The sequence below is a fragment of the Panthera tigris genome, chromosome X (genome assembly GCF_018350195.1).
Source record: "Panthera tigris isolate Pti1 chromosome X, P.tigris_Pti1_mat1.1, whole genome shotgun sequence".
NCBI lineage: Eukaryota > Metazoa > Chordata > Mammalia > Carnivora > Felidae > Panthera > Panthera tigris.
Genome location: NC_056677.1, coordinates 25,029,651 through 25,047,043, shown reverse-complemented (window position 1 = coordinate 25,047,043; position 17,393 = coordinate 25,029,651). Strand labels below are relative to the sequence as shown.

Sequence of the window (17,393 nt, the reverse complement as noted above, 5' to 3'; positions counted from 1 at the left end):
GACTATAATAATTTTATAGGTTCTAAAACCATCACACCTTTTTTTGCACCGTAGCTTTGAATATGCTATTCGCAAAGATTCATCAGTAATCTTAAAGATGATCTACAATTTTAATCTAAATTCTCACTCCAAAAACAATAATAACATTAATAACTTAAGGGATGGGCTATCGATTCCTTTTTAGTTGTATACAGTAAAGCATTTCATCTGTCAAGTGGTTAGTGTAGGAAAAAGTTTCTTAAAAAACATAACTATATGGTTAAAATTATACTGAACATAGATAAACCACTAGAAATTCTAGACTGAACCCTAAAATAATTATGTCAGATTCCGATGTGTTGATAACTGGATATTTACCAAAGCATTTTGTCCACGTTCTTATGTCTTAAACCTGTTGGTCCTTTACCCAAAAGCCACTTGGTCACATTTTATTAAATATTATCCATAACTTAAGTAGCATAATGTCCTTTCCATTTGATTAGATAAAAATGATTTTTAACTGTGATAGTCACATTTATCTTAATGAACCTGTACCTTTTCTCCCCATTTTCAAAAATTGTATTTTAATGTATTAATGGTATATTGTAAGTCAAAGAGTTCCATAGTGCCCATTGTAAAACCAATTCAAGCCTTATAAAACAACAACGTAATGCCACCAGTAAAACCTTCAGCCCATCTCATTTCCTAACAACCACCTGAAAAACATATGAGTTCTTATATCCATATGTCCAGCTTGGTCCTAATGCATACACTGTGGGGGATGGAATGGGCCACGTTTGTTGGTATTTTCTAATTTTGCTCCCTTTAAGTACACATAAGTTTAGCTTAGAGTATTACATCAGGGTACAATCTAGGCTTATTAACTGTCAGACTGTATTGAGAGAAGTGTATTAACTGGAATTAAGGAATTACTCACCCAGCTGAGTCTCCTGAATTGTCAGTTTACTTTCCACAGGATACAAAAGCTTGGGTGGCTTATCAGTCAGAGGGGCTGAAAAACAATAATAACGATACAGACTTATAGTTATGCTGCATGAGCTGAATGATAGAACACAATTTATTTTCCCAAATATTTTTCATTCTCACAGTAGTGTGTCAAAGCATTCTACCAGGTAATGACTTACATATTGCAGGTAGTACCTTCAGGCGAGCTGAAAAGCTATTAGATTGTACACAAGTCAAATATAACATTTCCAAATTGACAGTCACATGACTGTTGAAGTCCGAATCAGGATTGGCCAGTCCTTAAGAACATACGACTGTGCTTCATCAAATTTTTCCATTTGCACCTTGTTTTCTGTTTTAAAGGGTACCCCATGTTTTCCCTGTGTTAATTAAAGCTACACATGATATCTGTATTGTGCATTTCAACGATTTGGGGGACATAATGTCTTATTCTTCTTAATCCCTTTCCAAGTTTCCATACCCTGGATCACACTGCCTCATACCCATAACTTACGAATTAGATTAAGTATTTCTTACACACACAGTCTCTAAATGGGAGAGCAATGTGGCATTCAATTAGTACAAGTACAAGCTGCACACTCAAACATGCACATAAACATTCCCCAAGATAATATTTGAAATGGTACCTTCCATTTACTCAAAACCCCTTATTACTATTATCCATTACATTTTGTAGTATTTGTTGCTAATTTGCATGATATACTCTCTTTGATTTTTCAGCTTCCACACATTTCTGCTCTGCACTCTCATTGATTTATTAATTATCAGCCTATGGATCTAAGAGTGTACTATTAAGCATCTTGAAGATAGGTTTTCCCATTGCAGACTTCATTCCTCGCTAAACTAGACTGGAATTTAGACAAACAGGCAGTTCTGAAATTCATCTCAAAGATTTGACATCTCTGATTAACCCTACTCTTATTTCTTGCCTAAAGTGAAATTAACCCATTTTTATTCCCCGACCAGCTAAATAAGCAGGCTATTCACTAAATGTTGGCAAAATAGTTGACCATTAATAGGTCAAAAAGCCACATTTCTTAGGCTCGGGGTTATCAGATAATTTCAGTGAACTTCAAAAGCAACTATGGTATCAAAATAGCTGGCTTATTCAGTAAGTTAAGTCAATTTATAAAATTTTGTGATTATGCAGTTACAAGTAGACAACCCAACAGTTTGTTACAGAAAGCAGCTGAGAGAAATGTTCCCTGTTCAAACACATCCCACACTGATTTCCAGTAAGAGAAAAAAACTGTGGAGAAAGATAATAAAAATCAAAATGCAGCACATTATTTCAGAAATGTAAAATGGCTTTGCGGTTCTCTACCTCAACCCACCGCCCACCCTGTGGCATAATGTGACATCTTTAAGACCTTTCATATTACTCCCTGTGTGATGATTCCAAGTTACCAGAGGAATCAAAGAATGTTGGAGCCAGAGAAAATCATATGCTTATTAAATCCTTTGATTTTTAAATCGTGTTCCCTAAAGCCCTGCGATTCCCATAGTGCCCCTCCGGGCAGGAGAAGTGAAGATTGAGATAAAGGGTGTTCTGTGTGGCTTGACTTGCTGTACCCCTCTCCCCCAAAAGTAGTTTCGCTTTTAGTCATCTTATATATACACCAGTATTTCACCTAAGGTTTTCATCCCACCCCCCCAAAAAAATCAATTCATTTCAACTGATACGTATGGACACTATAATGTGGTAGGCATTGTGATGGGGTTTTGGGATATCTCTGGTTCCTGCCCTTGTATTTTACAATAATCAGAAGTTAAAAGTAATTAAAAATCTGGGCTGACTCAACCCCCTTGTTTTAGAGATGCACGATCTGGGGTGTGAAAAGAACATGGAAGCTAGAGTCCTCGCTAGATCTCTGCCTCCCAGTTCTTTGTGACTTGCTCCTGGAATATTCTGTCAAGCGAGTGCTATGGCTCTGTGCAGGTTTCGCCTCAAGGTGTGAGCAATCTGTTAAGAGAGCAAAAACGTGCAGCTAAGTAACCTCAACTGAGAGCAGAACACTCTTACTGTATAGTCTGGTGTGTCATGTTTTGATATTACGCTATGACAGTTTATTTATCAGTTACACATGCTTCTAGTATGATTCACCTACCTTTGTTAAAAGTGAATGGAAACTACCAGATAGTACAACAGCTGAACTATAGGTCTGACACAATGGCAAAATAACTGTGAAAAGAAGTGACTGTTACAGCAAAGATGTAGCTCAGCTCAGCATTCATTTGAGAGTGACCAATTTTGCTGCCACCAATAAAGGACATAGGCTGAATCATCCATTACGAGAATGTTTTTGACACCTTATGGTGAATATTAGTCGAATTGAATGGAGAGAAGACGGGACTCACAAACAAATGCAGGAATGTTAATAGCCAAACAAAAGGAACCCACACAAACACAAAGCCTTCTTAATTTCTTCACAGGTAAAGGTGAGACCGCAAGGAAATTCAAATTACTCACAATAAAAAAACCCCAAACTAATTAGCATCAGACCATGACTAGACCAACTGACATTTTATTGTCAAGAAAACAACTTGACTCTCGGAACCCTCTCTTTCCTTCTCTTTTTCTACCTGCCCCCCCACCCAAAGACACGACACACCCACTAAAGTGACATCATAGAAAAAAAACACAGAAAGCCTGACAGTAGTGACATGAAGCACAGGTTGATTTTAAATCCTAATCATATTTTACCACCTAAATAAAACCTTACAACCTTACAGTAGAAAAGTTTTTCTGCTAACTATGCATGAAAATATTTCTATGTATCCACCACCAGAAGTATTTTCAAGCCCTCATTTTATTCTTCAGAACACCCTATCAATGGAAAACAGTAAAGCTGATATAGTTATTTAAAATAAAACCAAACCTCTCTTACAGGTCTCTCCCAATTATTAAGACGTCCCAATTGACAAAACTGTTCTGCAGAGAAAAGAGGAATTTTAAGGACATTTGTTTTGCTGCCAGTTAGAGAGAAACTTCTAGAAGTGAGTATATATGAAATTGTGCATAGGATTGATTCTTTATCTATGTTAAGGTTCCCTAACTAATCATGAAGGGATTCAGTCTCTCCCTTTTTTCCCATTTCATGTATATTTGAGTTATCAAATAGTAAAAATAGGATCCTGGCTTCCAAAAAGAAAAGTAACAAAAGACCAGGTTCATGTGGCCACTATTCTTGAGTTTTTCTAATGTTCTTACAGGAGGGGCACCTGGGTGGCTCAGTTGGTTAAGCATCTGACTTTTGCTCAGGTCACGATCTATCTTGCGGTTTGTGAGTTCGAGCCCCGCGTCGGACTCTGTGCTGGCAGCTCAGAGCCTGGAGCCTGCTTCGGATTCTGTGTCTTCCTCTGTCTTTGCCCCTCCCCCACTCGTTCTCTCTCTCTCTCTCTCTCTCTCTCTCAAATAAATAAACATTAAAAAAATTTAAAAATATGGTTATTTTAATGTTCTTACAGGAAAGAAAGGCTAAGATATTAAAAATATTTATTTTAGAGAGAGAGAGAGAGCATGCACAAGTGGGGAAGGGGCAGAGAGAGAGGGAGAGAGAGAATCTCAAGCAGGCTCTGTGCTCCATCCCATGAACTGTGAGATCATGACCTAAGCCAAAATCAGGAGTCAGACACTCAACCAACTGAGCCACCTGGGCACCCTGAGAAATGTGAAGATATTTAAGATGAGCATGTCTTTCTCTGTTGACCAATCACTCATCCAAAATTTAATTTTAGTTCCTCAAATATTAATCCCTCAAATACTACTGAGAATACTCAATACTTCCTGGATACCTATAATCATCCTACCACAAAAATTTTCAAAGTCAGATAATTTTCAGAGTGTATTTTAATTGGTGCCTTCACCGCTTTGTTTCTTAGAAGCATTATGGTAGAGTAAGAAAGATAATACACTTAGCTTTCAGGGAGATATGGGCCTAATAATTCCTGACCCTGCCTTGTTGATTTGGATAGTTATAGAAGTTATTTAAACTCTCTGAGTCTCAGTCTCCTTCTATACAGAATGTGACATAAATAATTTTCCTTTATGGCTTGGTGTGAGGGTTAAATAGGATAACAGATTAAGTGCCTGATTATATTTTATTTTTCTTAAGTTTATTTATTTTGAGATAGCGAAAGCGTGAGTTGGGTAGGGGCAGAGAGACAGGGGAGAGAGAATCTCAAGCAGGCTCCACACTGTCAGCGCAGAGCTCGACATGGGACTCGAACCCATGAAACGTGAGATCATGACCTGAGCTGAAAGCAAGAGTTAGACACTTAACTGACTGAGACATCCAGGTGCCCTAAGTGCCTGACTATAGTAGATGGAAAATAAATCGGCTCTAATAATACCCATCAAAGTTTGGGACAACAGCATTTGACATTCTCTATAGTCTGATAAAAAAATATTTTTATTTGTAAAATGATGAACTGGATGTTTAGTTAATGGCTCAAAAGGCCCTTAGATCCTGAATTTAAGCACCATTAATATTTCCTACATTAGCTTCCATAACAGGAGAACTGACCTATCTTCAAAAACACAATTCAACAAAACCATTTTGAAGACTTTTAAATATGCAAGTAATGTACTAAGATTGCAAAAAAAAAAACAACCCTCAAAGGTAAACAAAACACAGCTTTTAACCTTGACAGAGCTTACAAGCAGGTAAATAATCATACTATAACTCTATAAGTCAATTTCAAGAGCATTTATGAAGTACTTTTCAATAGTAAGACTCTATTAGAAAGAAAGAGATCAATGAGACATAGATTTAAGAATGTGAGAGACGAGAGCATATATACGATACACTGTGCTTAGTGCTATACTCAGAAGGAATTTCTTTTTGACCCCATTTAAATCTATCAACCGAACTGGTTACAAAATAATATTCACAGATTTATACAACTGATGATAAAACATGCTTTGTGGCAATCCCGCCAACATACCCCGTTTTATAATGCGTCTTGTTTTGTTGCCTGTATGTATTTTTTTAACTTAAAAGAGTTGACCAAGGATTGCCTATTTTCCTAGCAAGTCAAGGTAATGTGGATTAACCACAGAGCTTCAAAGATGCAGAATGGGGTTTTAGTTCTGCTTTCTTTGGCCTAGAATGTTTTAACGTTATTTTCTAACAGTGGGGCATAGAGCCTATGAGTGTTACAGCAAGCAGACATAATCCCATGTTTCTTGTGAGAAAAAAATGAATGGACAGGAGAAAATATTAACATGTACTGGGTAAAGCCATTTGGGGACAAACGGGTGCTCTCTTTTTCACTTATCTCTAATGCACTGGGATTGGCAAAATTTCTACTTTCTGTTGCAAACAATTATGGTGGCTCACAACAGAGTCACGGAGCCTCAGAAGCCTCAAAGAGAGAGGAGTGGCAAAGCAACTGAGCAGAAAACTGCAGGGAGAGCAGTTTATGAACAAATGAATACCATGTACAAGATAACCTTGATCTAAGAGTCATGTCAAAGTGATAGAGCAAATACTTTCAAGGATGTAACTCTTACTATAGCTATCAAAATGCATGTATTCAGGAAAATCAAGAAATTCATTTGACTAGCTTTGATACTTGATATTTTATTCATATGGTATGATCAATGTTTCTTATAATGCAAACAGAACAAATATGTTCAATCATTCATTCAACAAATATTTTAAAGATATCTCCTGTTTGCCAGACACTTTTCTAGTTACTGAGGGGTATAACAGTGAAGCAGGAAGACAAAATTCCTTGCTTTCATGGAGCTTGCATTCCAGAGAAGGAGATGGAAAATATACATGTAAATGAATATATGCATACTATAATATCAGGCAGTTATAAGTATTATTAAAAAAATAAAGCAGCTGAGGAGAAAGACTAATGTAGGTGCTATTTTAGAAAGGGATGTCAGTAAAGTTTGTTCTGAAGATCATTTGAAAGAGATTTGTGTGAAGGGAGGAAATGAGCCATGTGCATACCAAAAGGAAGATTATGGTGGGCAGAGGGAAGAGCAGGTGCAAAGGCCCTGAGACGGGAATGCGCCTAGTATGTTTAAGGGGTAGTCCAGGTCATTACAGCCATACTGACATATGGAAAGAGTGGCAGTGAGCTCAGAGACAGCCATGGGCCAGGCAGAGCCTTGTAGAATGTGGAAAAGAGTTGGGTTTTATTCTAAACATAGTGAGAATGCCCTGGAGAATTTCGGAGAGAGCACCTGGAAGCATTTATATGCCAGAAGTATGACTGTGGCACCTTGGTGTTCAAGTCCAGGAGAAGGGAGTAGTGTGAAGGCAATAAGGCAGAGTGGAGGCAGGAAAACCAGTAAGAATGGCATTGAAGTAGTCCACAAAGAGGTGATGGAACATTGGTGATGGTGACAGAAATGGTAGGATTTTTTCCTTTAAGTATCTATTTGGTAGGTAGAATTCACCAAGTTTACTGATGGACTTAATGTGGAATATGAATGAAAATCTAGGGATCCCCACTTATGGTCTTGAGCAAATACGTGAAGGGCAATGTCATTTAACGATATGGGGGGCAGTTTTACAGGGGTAAGAGGAATTAAGAAACAAGCTTTTATAAATCAACTCAGTTACCTCCCTTTATCCAAGGAGGCTAGAAAATTTTACTATTGATCATTGATTTAAATTTTGAAAAATTAAGCCACTGACTGATAACTCATCTTTTCCTTCTGACCCCCTAAAAGACTGAGAAAATGGGCTAAAAGAGTTTCATATTTCAGGCAAATTCCATATTAATTTATCATGAGATAAATTCTGGCTAATCTCTATCAACTACCTTTTGCTTTAACATAATGCATAAGGTAAAAAATATATACCCCCAAACTTATTTTGACTAATAGAATCAGAGCCATGGTTAGCCAAGATGTTAAGAACTGTTTGAAAACAGGTACCTGGGTGCCTCAGTTGGTTGATTGCCTGACTTTGGCTCAGGTCATGGTCTTAGAGTTTGTGGGTTCAGGCCCTGCATTGGGCTCTGTGCTTACTATAGCTCGGAGCCTGGAGTCTGCTTCTGATTCTGTGTCTACCTCTCTCTTTGCCCCTCCCCTGCTCATGCCCTGTGTCTCTCATTCTGAATAATAAACATTAAAATAATTTAAAAACAAAGAACAGTTCTCCAGTCCTCCCTTGGTGCAATGATGTGCGGAACATGTTCAATTGGCAAATTTAATATCATCATATTTAATGTAGTTTTTCTTCTTTAAAAAAATATCTATTATGAAGTACTGTTCTAACATAGGAGTGATAGAATTTATATTTAATCACTTTCCAATCTCTTGATAAACCTCTCAGGTAACATGAACAGTGAAGAGATTATATTCATTGAATAATTGTTTTTAAAATAGAATCAGTCAAGAATATCATAGAAAAAGTTAATTCTTCTATGGCGCTAATATTAGGGTTCAGGTTCCCCATTCATTTGCCACCCTCTGCAATGGTCTCTAGAGCCCCTGCTTCCAGTGTGTGCCACCCTGCCTGTCAAACCCAGCCTCCTGCTGATCTGAGAACTCACTCGGTCACTCACTGTACCCTCATTCTACCAAATGAGCTGAGAAAAATATGGGGGACAAACAAAAGAGAGCATGGGTAGACAGAATAAATAAAGGTGTTTTAGAACTACCCTATGACCCAGCAATTGCATTACTAGGTATTTATCCAAAGGATATAAAAATGATGATTCGAAGGGGCACATGCACCCCAATATTTCTGGCAGTGTTATCGACAATAGCCCAATTATGGAGAGAGCCCAAATGTTCATCAAATAATGAATGGATAAAGAAGAGGGGGTACATATATACAGCGGAATATTACCCAGTGATCAAAAAGAATGAAATCTTTGCATTTGTGACAATGTGGATGGAACTAGAGTATATTATGCTAAGCGAAATAAGTCAGAGAAAGACAAATGTCATATGATTTCACTCATATGTAGAATTTAAGCAACAAAACAAATGAACACAGGGGAAAGGAAGGAAAAATAAAATAAAATGAGAGAGGGAGGAAAACCAAAAGAGACTCTTAAATACAGAGAACAGACTGAGAGTTGCTGGAGGAAAGGTAGGTGGGGAGATGGGCTAAATGGGTGATGGTCATTAAAGAGGGCACTTGGTGCGATGAGCACTGGGCATTCAGTGTGAGAGATGAATCACTGGGTTCTACTCCTGAAACCAATACTATACAGTATGTTAACTAACTTGAATTTAAATAAATAAATTTTAAAAAATTATTATTTTCAAAACAATTGCTGCAGTGGATTTTGCATAAATGTTGTGGGGATGAATTCTCACTGATTGCATGACTGATTTCAACCATTTAAAATAAATTTGTGTGTAGTCGAAGCTAAAGCAAAAAACAATGGTGAGAAAACCGAAACAATACATAATTATCTACAGGAATTATGATGCACACCAAGAAAAGGATGCTGATTGATGTAATAGCTATAATCAAGGAGGTGAGCATGCCAACTACTCTTTTGACTTCTGTTGACAGGCAAGGAAAAAATTAGCAGTCACCAATTAGCTTCTAGGAACAACAGTGCTTTCCAAAAAATTGCAATGTCCTGTGAGGGAAAGTATCTCTTCCCCAGCAAGGAGAAATAAACAAAACTATCATAGCATATCATTTTTTCTTTTTCTATTAGTGGATAAAAGGTCTACAAGAAATGAAAATTATAAATCCCAGGATATTTGGAAATGCTTATTAAAGGAAAATTGTGGAGTAGACAAAAGGCGTCATGTTATTACTGAAAGTCAGAAAATTTATAATTATCTGCTTGGCCTGGACTATCACAATAAGACATTACATCTCCATAGTATAGTGTAATGCAATTTAATGGCCTTCCAGATTATATTAGGTTGGCTTATTTATACTGTACTTTGATACAGAAGGTATTTGCATTTCTTGGCTTTTTCTTTATGATGCAGAATCTGGCACATTTACCCACTGGTATGGCTCTCTGACAGTGGTTCTCAGCTGGGGTTTCACAACTGGTGTGAGGGAGTGCCATGTGACAAGGGAAGCTGCTTAGCTTCCTACAATTTATAGGAAAGATCCCCACGAGAATCATCCCATCCCAGATATCAAGAGTGCTAAGGTTGAGAAACCATGCTATGTGATAACCATAAATTAAAGTGATCTTATTAACTATATTTTCAGCCCAAATTGGACAAGAGGTTTCAACTTTTTGGAAGACAAAAAGCTACTGGACATATGGGGATTGATGAAACAGTGGAGGACACTGTAGTCTGAGCTATCATAGAGCAAACCACAGCCAAGAAGCAAGCCATGAGGGTGTACAAAACCGTGTGGGCTTAGTACCCAAAAAGGTCAGGTATGACAGGGTGCAGGGGAGAGATGAGAGGCCACCTGAGAAGAATTAATTAAGACTCCATGAGACTACAGATGCTGGAGAGGATGTGGAGAAATGGGAACCCTCTTGCACTGTTGGTGGGAATGCAAACTGGTGCAGCCACTCTGGAAAACAGTGTGGAGGTTCCTCAAAAAATTAAAAATAGACCTACCTTATGACCCAGCAATAGCACTGCTAGGAATTTACCCAAGGGATACAGGAGTGCTGATGCACAGGGGCACTTGTACCCCAATGTTTATAGCAGCACTCTCAACAATAGCCAAATTGTGGAAAAAGCGTAAATGCCCATCAACTGATGAATGGATAAAGAAATTGTGGTTTATATACACAATGGAGTACTACGTGGCAATGAGAAAGAATGAAATCTAGCACTTTGTAGCAACGTGGATGGAACTGGAGAGTGTGATGCTAAGTGAAATAAGCCATACAGAGAAAGACAGATACCATATGGTTTCACTCTTATGTGGATCCTGAGAAACTTAACAGAAACCCATGGGGGAGGGGAAGGAAAAAAAAAAAGAGGTTAGAGTGGGAGAGAGCCAAAGCATAAGAGACTCTTAAAAACTGAGAACAAACAGAGGGTTGATGGGGGGTGGGAGGGAGGGGAGGGTAGGTGATGGGTATTGAAGAGGGCATCTTTTGGGATGAGCACTGGGTGTTGTATGGAAACCAATTTGACAATAAATTTCATAGATTAAAAAAAAAAAGACTCCATGTAAAGAACGAATAACAACCTCTTTCTCCTTCTAAACCCTCACCGGAAGAATGACCAGCGCCAAGGCCTCTTGCCCCCACCCAAATGCCTAAAAATTAAGAGGTCCTTCTCTAAAGACAAAGAATAAACCATTTAATGCAGAATAGCAGAGAAATTGCAGAACTGCAGACATAATACTAATGTATTATAAAACATTTAGCTGTTGAGGTATTACAGAACTATTTCATAGCAAAAGCTTCCTAATACTATTATACTTCATTTAATATGGAAGCTGTTGGCAACCACCGAACACATATTTACCAAAGGAAGGAGCCTGAAACTAACTTTTTTGGTAAGTGGCAATAAGTATTCAAAGGAGCTACTCAGGGATTAAGAACAAAGTAGCCCATGTAATATCTCAATTTATCAGTAAAGTTAAAATAGCACCCTTTGTTTAATTTCAGTCACCAACTATTAAGTTGGCCTGCCATTAGCTGGAACTTCCAGCATAAATTTAAGGCTTTTAAGCCATAAGAATATAAACATAAGGTAGAAAATAAGTGTATGTATATATAAAAAAAACAAACACTGTATTTTGGGGTGTGCAGTTACATTATTTCATTTGACCATCAATTTGCTACGATGAAAGGATCTAGAATTTTGGCCAATACGAACAGCCAGTAAGGATAGAAGCCAAGATCTGAACCCACAGTGTCCCGTTTTAATGGTCACATGCTCTCCATTTCCACAGACTGCTTTCAACATTTGTGATTTTTTAATGCAGTTTCTATTAGACACCTTGTTTCCAGTGGAGTTTCTGATGATACAGAGCAGACTGGGGGAAAACATTATTTTGATAGTAGTTGGAAAGACAGATGAAAAGTTCTGTGTGAATTTAATGGGCCTCATTAAGATTTAACTGTCTTGGACAAGAGTGAAGCTTTTACTGTAGAATCTGAATAAGTCTAACACTGCTTTCCTAAGATTGGAAGGGAGGATTACATCTGTCATTGACTCTCCTGAGCAGAAACCCTTTATTGGTTATAGGACTTGATGATGACATACAATTTGAGGGTCTCTTTATGACAGTGGACCAAAAAAACCCTAAGCATTCTAAGAATCCCATTAAAACTGTTGCAAAAGAGAAAAGAAATCTTAATAAGAACGTTCTCCATTGAAATTCAAGGTTTATGAATATGAATTAAAGTTTTTAAATTTTTGCAATAATTTTATATAATATTAGGACTGTCCTTAAGAGTGACATTTTATAACAACCCAAATCTTGTAAAATATAAAATTTTGGTCCAAAATGTATACACATAAATTGAACAATTCTACACTGCATTCTTCTAGACGAATTAAGCTTCATTGGTGGTCAGCTTCTTATGGACAATAAGAGTAGATTTGTCCAATGTTGATACATTCACCTTTTGCACTTGCTTTAAGATTCTTGACACACGTCAACGATGAGGCTACACTAGATAGCACAGTTCCTTGGATATTCTATGAATCTAAGCTAACTTCTGTATACATAGTGGGAACCCTGAAATTCCAATAAGAAGTAAGAAAAATATTACGTGTTAAATTAAGCCTACCTGTAATATTTAACAGCATTAGTGGTTAAAGAAGTATACCTTCAAATAATTGGTCTCCCTCCCTCCCTTCCTTCTTCTCTTCTTGCTGTTCACCTGCTCTTCCTCCCTTCTTGCTTTCCCTCCTTCTTTCTTTCTGCCTTCTCCTCTCTCTCCCTCCTTTCATTTCATACTTCGTCCTTCCCTCCAAATATGTCTGGAAGGCAGACTGAAGAAATAGCATTTCATTTTCTCTATTCTGGGGAGAGACAAAAACAGAACCCTAAACTCTCATTCAATAAATGGAGCAGCTGTGACTTACTACATCATCATCATGTTTGCCTGTTTAGATTATTTGTTATCATCCAAGTAATGGTGTTGAGAATAATCTTTTGTGCAGAAGTCATTGTATAAAAACGAGTATTTAACAAATAATAACCTCCTACCTAAATGGATTTTAAGCAGCTTCAACAACGTCTAAAAGCCTACTAAACAGTTCCTATGGCGGTTTTCTATTGTTTCGCAAAACAAAAGTCTATCACAAGTCATTAAAAACGTGATTACTGCCGAAAACACAAAACAAGAAAGAAAAGCATGCCTATGAGCAATAAGATCAGGCACTCTTTAAATAAAACTTGCTATTCAAATCTAATTATGCTGCGAACGCTGTTATATTACTTTTGCTATCGGTGCATAGCCAAGAGTTACTTGGCAACAAACAAAGGTTAGTCATTTTAAGAATTTTTGTTTCAGCAATGCAGGAACAAACTGCAAATTTGTTCTTAGTTGCATCAAACACCACTCATATCCTCAAAAGAAAAGAAAACAAAAGGGTGTTACAAACAACAATATACACCAAATGTTGATAATTACTGAAGCGGAGTGATGGGTGAACGGAAATTTCGTAATTCTATTTATTCCCTCTATTTTTGTGTCTGTTATGCTTGAAATTGTCCAAAATAAAAATGTTTTTTTAAATGTCATGGATACGAAAACTTTAGGATTTCATAAATTGTTTGAGCATTATATATACCATGAATATATGCATATATCTACATATGTCCATATAGTGAAGTATAAATTATAAATTTTGAGCCAAGTGTCTAACAAGAAATGAGATGAAATTAAATTGCATCTTTGCCAGCTCAAAGCAATATCACAGCTCTCTTTGCTCAGCAAAATTTGTTTCTGTTATATCTTCACATTTTTTTCTTTCTAATAAATATAGCAAAAGCATTTTACTTTAGGGAAAAAAATTGAAAAACACTAATACAATCTATCGATTAAATATTACTGAGTTATAAATTACCCTAAATCTTAGTAGCTTAAAATAGTGGCAATTTATTATTTTTTAATGTTTATTTTGAAGGGGAGCGAGAGAGAGAGAGAGAGAGAGAGAGAGAGCATGACTGAGGGAGGGGCAGAGAGAGGGAGATACAGATTCTGAAGCAGGTTCCAGGCTCTGAGCTGTCAGCACAGAGCCCAATGCGGGGCTCAAACTCACGAGCTGTGCGATCATGACTGGAGCCAAAGTTGGACGCTTAACCGACTGAGCCACCCAAGGCCATTTATTATTTTTAAGTCTACAAGACAGCTGGGAGGTCCAAAGGATCTGGCCCAAGCTGAAAAGACTTTGCCGGTGCATCTGTGGTCAACTACGGGTCAAATATGTGGTTTTGTTCATCTGGTCTGGGCTTGCTTAAATTTCCTACACCTTAGCAACCTAAGAGTGTCATCCGGTAACTGATAGCAGATCAGTGCAAGCAGGGAAATAACATGATCCGATGTGACTTATTTTTAGTTTTTTAAAGAACAGGCAGAGTTTTTTTTTAAGTTTATTTTTTATTTTGGGGGCAGAGGTAAGGGTAGACAGAGAATCCCAACCAGGCTCTGCACTGTCAGCGCAGAGCCCATGCAGGGCTCAAACTCACAAACCATGAGATCATGACCTGAGCCAAAGACGGACACTTAACTGATTGAGCCACCCAAGTGCCTCCCAATGTGATTTTTTACATGCTTATTTAAAGTCTAGAACTAACCTTGGGCTGTTCTGTATGAAGCACACTGAATATTCTGCTCTTTCCCTAGTTCACCATTCTCTCAGATTCTTTTGGAACGTGCCTCCATTGATCCTTCTGGAATGCCACATCACTATATCCTAACTCAACTTCCAAAACTACTAAAGATATCAATTATTAGGTAAAACTTTCTTGACCTCTGAGGGCCCCCAAATACAACCTCCTTACCTCTATCCAGCCTTGAAGAGGCTGGGATGTAACTTTGCCTTCTATACATGTGACTTCCCTTTGAGACTGTGAACTCACTAAGAAAAGGGATTATGGTTGTTAAAATTTTTTTTAACTTTAATGCCACTCATGTGTTTAGTGTTTTCCATAACAGGTAGAACATAGTGAATGTCCCCAAAATTCTTTGAATGGCTAGTGAAGGAAAGACTTCATTATATTTCATGCATTCTATTTTAAAATACAGTAATTGTATGCTCCTTTTCCCTAAAGATTTGCATTAAACACTGTTCATTAAAAATACATTTTTGGTCAATGAGATAAGCTTCAGTTACTTTAAAAAACTTCCCCATCTAGAAAATAGACTACATGAATCCAGAAAATAACTATTAATATCCTTTCAAAAATATTAAGTACCAGCTATTCGTATAGTTTTATGAAAAATATGTCATCCTTTAAGTGATTTATGACCACAAACTATGCTGAGTAACTTTTAATTTTTTCATTTCTCTTTTTGTCTACTTATAACATACAGCTGAAGATAATCGATCACCCAATCAGCAATATGTAAGAACCGCTAGTGATTAGCCTAGCATTTGGGCTGGTGGCATAGGGCAAGGCCAAAATAAGTGCAAAATGAGATACCCACACACAAGTAATTTACACTCTGGTTGAAAAGACATGATGAATAATTCAACAACAAATTAAAGACACTTTTTCACAGTAAGGTGTACTACATGGTCCTGGCTATGGGTGATGTTGTAGTTAAAAGTTAAGGGATAGATGAAAAAGACAGGATATGTATTGGAAAGAGATTCGAGAATGCGGGACATGTAACAGGCACAGTGGGTAACTATACCTGAATCAGGTTGCCCAGGAAGGACCAAGACTTTCCCTGTCTACCATGCTCTCTCTCACACACTTGGCAAATAAATGGTTTTGTTGGTATGAAGATATGTCATAAGGTAGGAAGTAAGAATGAACACAAGACTTGGAAATCAAGAAGCCAAACAAGCAAGCCATAAAGTCACAAAGTATATTCCAAATGAGTACGAGATTAATAGCTAGCAGACTCCTTTATTAGACTCCTTTAATAGACCTCTTTGCCTCCTTTATCTGCAACAGAAAAAGCAAAAGCTTTAGAGTCAGGAAGTCAGTTTCGAATGATGACTCTGCTTCATTACATAATTGTTTTATGCTAACTGAGTCACAGGTTTGAAACTCAGTTTCCTCCTCCATAAAGGAGATTAAATATATTTCTTGGAAAAAAATAGATTTTTAAAGGCTTGTTGTGAAGTTTCAATGAACATAAGGGTATCTGGTATTATGCCTAGAACAAAAAATACACTCCATAAATGTTAGTGTGCATTATTACCAGTATTACGGATTTAAATGCCTTCAGAAACAAGACTAAAATATCCCTGAGAAGAAAGGAAGGTTGGGTCATTCCAAAAAAGGGAACAACACGAGTAAAGAAAGAGAGCTGCACTTGATATAAACAGAGAGGTTAATGAGGCAGTGGGACACAATGGATCAGAATCACCTTGACAACATTTTACTGAAAAGACTTAACAAACATACGAATCATGAGGTGAAGGCCAGGCACTAATCACCTCCTACTATTAATTTACGAATAAACAAGAGGTTGTCTAACCTGCTTTTCTTTATTGTAAACTGGAATTAGGTTGCAAATTTTGATGAACAAATCTACATATTCCAGAATGCTCTTGCTTGAATGAAACCAGGCTTCAAAGACAATGGCTGGAAACAAAAGCTAATTCCATATCGATTAACCTAGCATTAGGAGCATCGGGAAATACAGAGCACTGGCCTCATCAGTGACTTCCACATCGTTTTAGATGCAGAGGTGGGTGGTAAACACAACATGGTCTGAAGGACCCCAAGGCAAACTATTAGATTGCTTCAGGGCCCATTAGAAGAACAGCGAGATACCACAGTTCACTTGAACTCCATAAGGTAAGGCCTGCAGGTATGACTTTGAAGCCACTTTCAGGCGATGGCACTGTTGTCTGCCACATTATCAAACAAAAAGAAGACAAGAGAGAAACAGAACACAGCCAGAGTCAGCCAGCAAGTACCCAACTATGTTAGCCACATCAAAAGATAGGTCTACTTTGATGCCTGTATTCTTAAGTTAGTGCTCTATTAATTCATTTGTGCCTGCTGGTCCCACTATGAGTTGCCAACACTTCAAATTAATATTTGTTGAGCCTGATAAACTGCTAAATTGTGCTTATTTTTCATCTTTGGTTCCTAATAGATTATATACTTTAGAGTTTAAACTCCAGCTGCACTATCCAGTATGGTAGCTGCTAGTCGCAGTCACACTAGCCCCGTTTCAAGAGTTCAATAACCCCATGTGTCTTGTGCTTACTTTTGGGTCAGGCTGATCTGGAACATTTCAATGACTACAAAAAGTTCTATGAGGCAGGGCTGGACTAGAGTAACCCTCAACCATTCTTGGTCCATGAGACATTTGGAAATTATATTTGTGGGGCATCCTGGGGTAAATGGTCTTAT

The 17,393-nt window shown here is 37.5% G+C and overlaps 1 protein-coding gene across 1 annotated transcript in view; it reads right to left on the bottom strand.

The window, feature by feature from the left end:
- IL1RAPL1 (interleukin 1 receptor accessory protein like 1) overlaps positions 1 to 17,393 on the bottom strand; it is a 654,536-nt gene that overhangs the window by 304,587 nt on the left and 332,556 nt on the right. The window contains exon 5 of the mRNA XM_042973937.1: positions 917 to 991. Within this exon, the coding sequence (XP_042829871.1) occupies positions 917 to 991 (75 nt within the window). The remainder of the gene's footprint in view (positions 1 to 916; positions 992 to 17,393) is intronic.